The 2,330-nt window shown below is 53.0% G+C and overlaps 1 protein-coding gene across 1 annotated transcript in view; it reads left to right on the top strand.

The window, feature by feature from the left end:
• RHPN1 (rhophilin Rho GTPase binding protein 1) overlaps nt 1-2,330 on the top strand; it is a 47,379-nt gene that overhangs the window by 40,190 nt on the left and 4,859 nt on the right. The window contains exons 13-14 of the mRNA XM_025212736.1: nt 1,004-1,150; nt 2,234-2,327. Of these exons, the coding sequence (XP_025068521.1) occupies nt 1,004-1,150; nt 2,234-2,327 (241 nt within the window). The remainder of the gene's footprint in view (nt 1-1,003; nt 1,151-2,233; nt 2,328-2,330) is intronic.

Below are 2,330 nucleotides of genomic sequence, written 5' to 3' on the forward strand. Positions count from 1 at the left end.
ACTCTTTCCTGCCTATGCAGGGGGTCGGACTCGATGATCTATTGAGGTCCCTTCCGACCCTAACATCTATGAATCTATGAGACACCCCCTTTTTTCCTGCTGGGCAATGAATAAGGAGACCTGCATCTCCCTGTCTTTTTGGGTGCAGACGTTTCATCCCAGGAACGAAAATATGCTGCTTCTCCCAAATGGGCGAAGGGATCTTGGCTGGTTAAAGGGGAAAAGAGGGCCCAAACTGAGGTGAGAGTGACCTCCAATCCATGCCATGTGACTGAGGCACCGTGGAGCTCAGCCAGCCAGTGCCAGATGGTAAAGCTTCAAGCTGGCTTTCGCAAGGAGGAGTCTAGAAAGGTTTCCCTTCATTTATTGTTGGGGTTGGTGGCGGCTGCATTGCCGAAGAGGCATGTCGCAGCTCAGGGAAACACTGCTTCCAGGCAGCCTCTCCATCCCTGCTGCCATTCCCAACTTTTAGTGGAGTAGTGCATCATGGCTACAGGCAGTCTTTACAGGGCACAGTGCCTGGGGTCTTTAAAGTAGCAGCCTGTTATAGGCATCTTCTGAAGGGAAGGGTGGAGAGCCAGTTCCCTGCACAGCAGATTTGCAGGGCTGAAGCTGCTTGTTGTCTTTGGCAGACAGTCCTCATTTAACAGCAAGCCTTAACCAAACAGACAACAGCTCCCAGTCTTTGACACCTGCCCTTGATGGCTCATCCAGGCCTCCTTTCTGCAGAAAACAGGCTGCCTGGTGTGGGGCTGGATCAAGGCAGAGGCTGCAGCACGCAAGGCCAAAATAAATTGACTTTGAGCTAAGCACTGTTAACCCCCCCGAGCACTTCTGTCAGGAGCTCCTCAGCACAGTGAATCCATCTTCTCTGACACCTAGTCAGCGTCCAGTCTCAAAGAGCAAAAGCCATCAGGATATCTGCAACCAAGGGCAGCAGTGCTGGACTCAAGAGGGTACTCTTGCCTCCAGTAAGTTATTTTGTCTCTCTGTTTCCACCCAGGGGCCTCTGACAGTTTTCTCAGCCAAAAACAAGTGGCACCCGGCACGGAAAGTTCACCTGGTCCGAGGAGAGAGCGGCTTTGGATTCACGCTTCGAGGGGATTCCCCTGTGCTCATTGCCGGAGTGATATCCGGGGGCTGCGCAGCGGTGAGTACTTACTGCCTCCTTGGGAAAGATCTAGAGAAGCTCGGCAGCTCTCTCTGCCAGGGTTGCCTGATAAGTCCCTATTATAAGGCCCTGTTTTCAACTGCCTGTGACTGTCAGATTGTGACTTTTGGGGAGCTGAAATGGTGTACGTGGAGGGGAGGATTGAGATCAAGACCAAGAGAAAATACATTATTTTGAGCATGTTAAACTTTGGGAATGTCTGGGACAAAGTCTTCTTGAAGAGTAGCGTTCAGCAGAGGAGGGCAGCCTTGTATCGGAGCTGGGTCTTGTGTCACTCCCGTGAAAAGCTGTCCTGGTTGCACGTCTTGGAGCCAGTGCCAGCCACTTCTCACCCCATAGCCTGGGCTAAGGCCAGAGTCATAGAAAATGAGGGTGGAAGGGACCTCAGGAGGTCCCATCTAGTCCAACCTCCTGCTCAAAGCAGGCCCAGCCCCAACTACATCATCCCAGCCAAGGCTTTGCCTGATGGGTCTTAAAAACCTCCAAAGATGGAGATGCCACCACCTCTCTGGGTAACCTGTTCCAGTGCTTTACTATTCTCCTCGTGGGAGAGGTTTTTTTTTTTCCTCATATCTAACCTCAACTTCCCCTGCTGCAGCTTGAGCCCATTGCTCCTTGTCCTGTCATCTGCCCCCACTGAGAACAGCCCAGCTCCAGGATGGGGAGTCTTTACACTGACTTTGCTGAGCCCTGGATCAGCCCTTGTGACCCTAGGGCCCTTAAACACATGCTGAGCTTTAAGCATGTGAATCACCCCATGGAACTGTAGGGTTAGAAAGGGTCTCGAGGGTCCAGCTGATCCAGCCCCTTTGAAGTCAGTGCTAGTGCACCCCTGTTCAGGTCCATCCCAGAACAGAGTTTCCATTAGTGCCAGTGTTGTGTCTCTGCCAGGTGAATAAACTAGGCTGTGGGTCCTCCTAACCCGGACAGAGCCCTGGCACCCTGCCTTGCTTAGCTCTGGGGAACTGGAGTCCTGGTTTCTGGCATTTCGTTCGGCCGTAGCAGTGCTGGGAGACCACCGGGCCCTGTTCAGCCACGCGTGCCTTTCCTTGACCCCTGCAGGAAGCTGGGCTGAAAGAAGGAGACTTTATCATCTCTGTGAATGGCAAGGACTGCAGATGGTCGAAGCACGCAGAGGTGGTGCAGCTGCTGAAGAGCG

The sequence above is a fragment of the Alligator sinensis genome, unplaced genomic scaffold, assembly GCF_000455745.1.
Source record: "Alligator sinensis unplaced genomic scaffold, ASM45574v1 scaffold1054_1, whole genome shotgun sequence".
NCBI lineage: Eukaryota > Metazoa > Chordata > Crocodylia > Alligatoridae > Alligator > Alligator sinensis.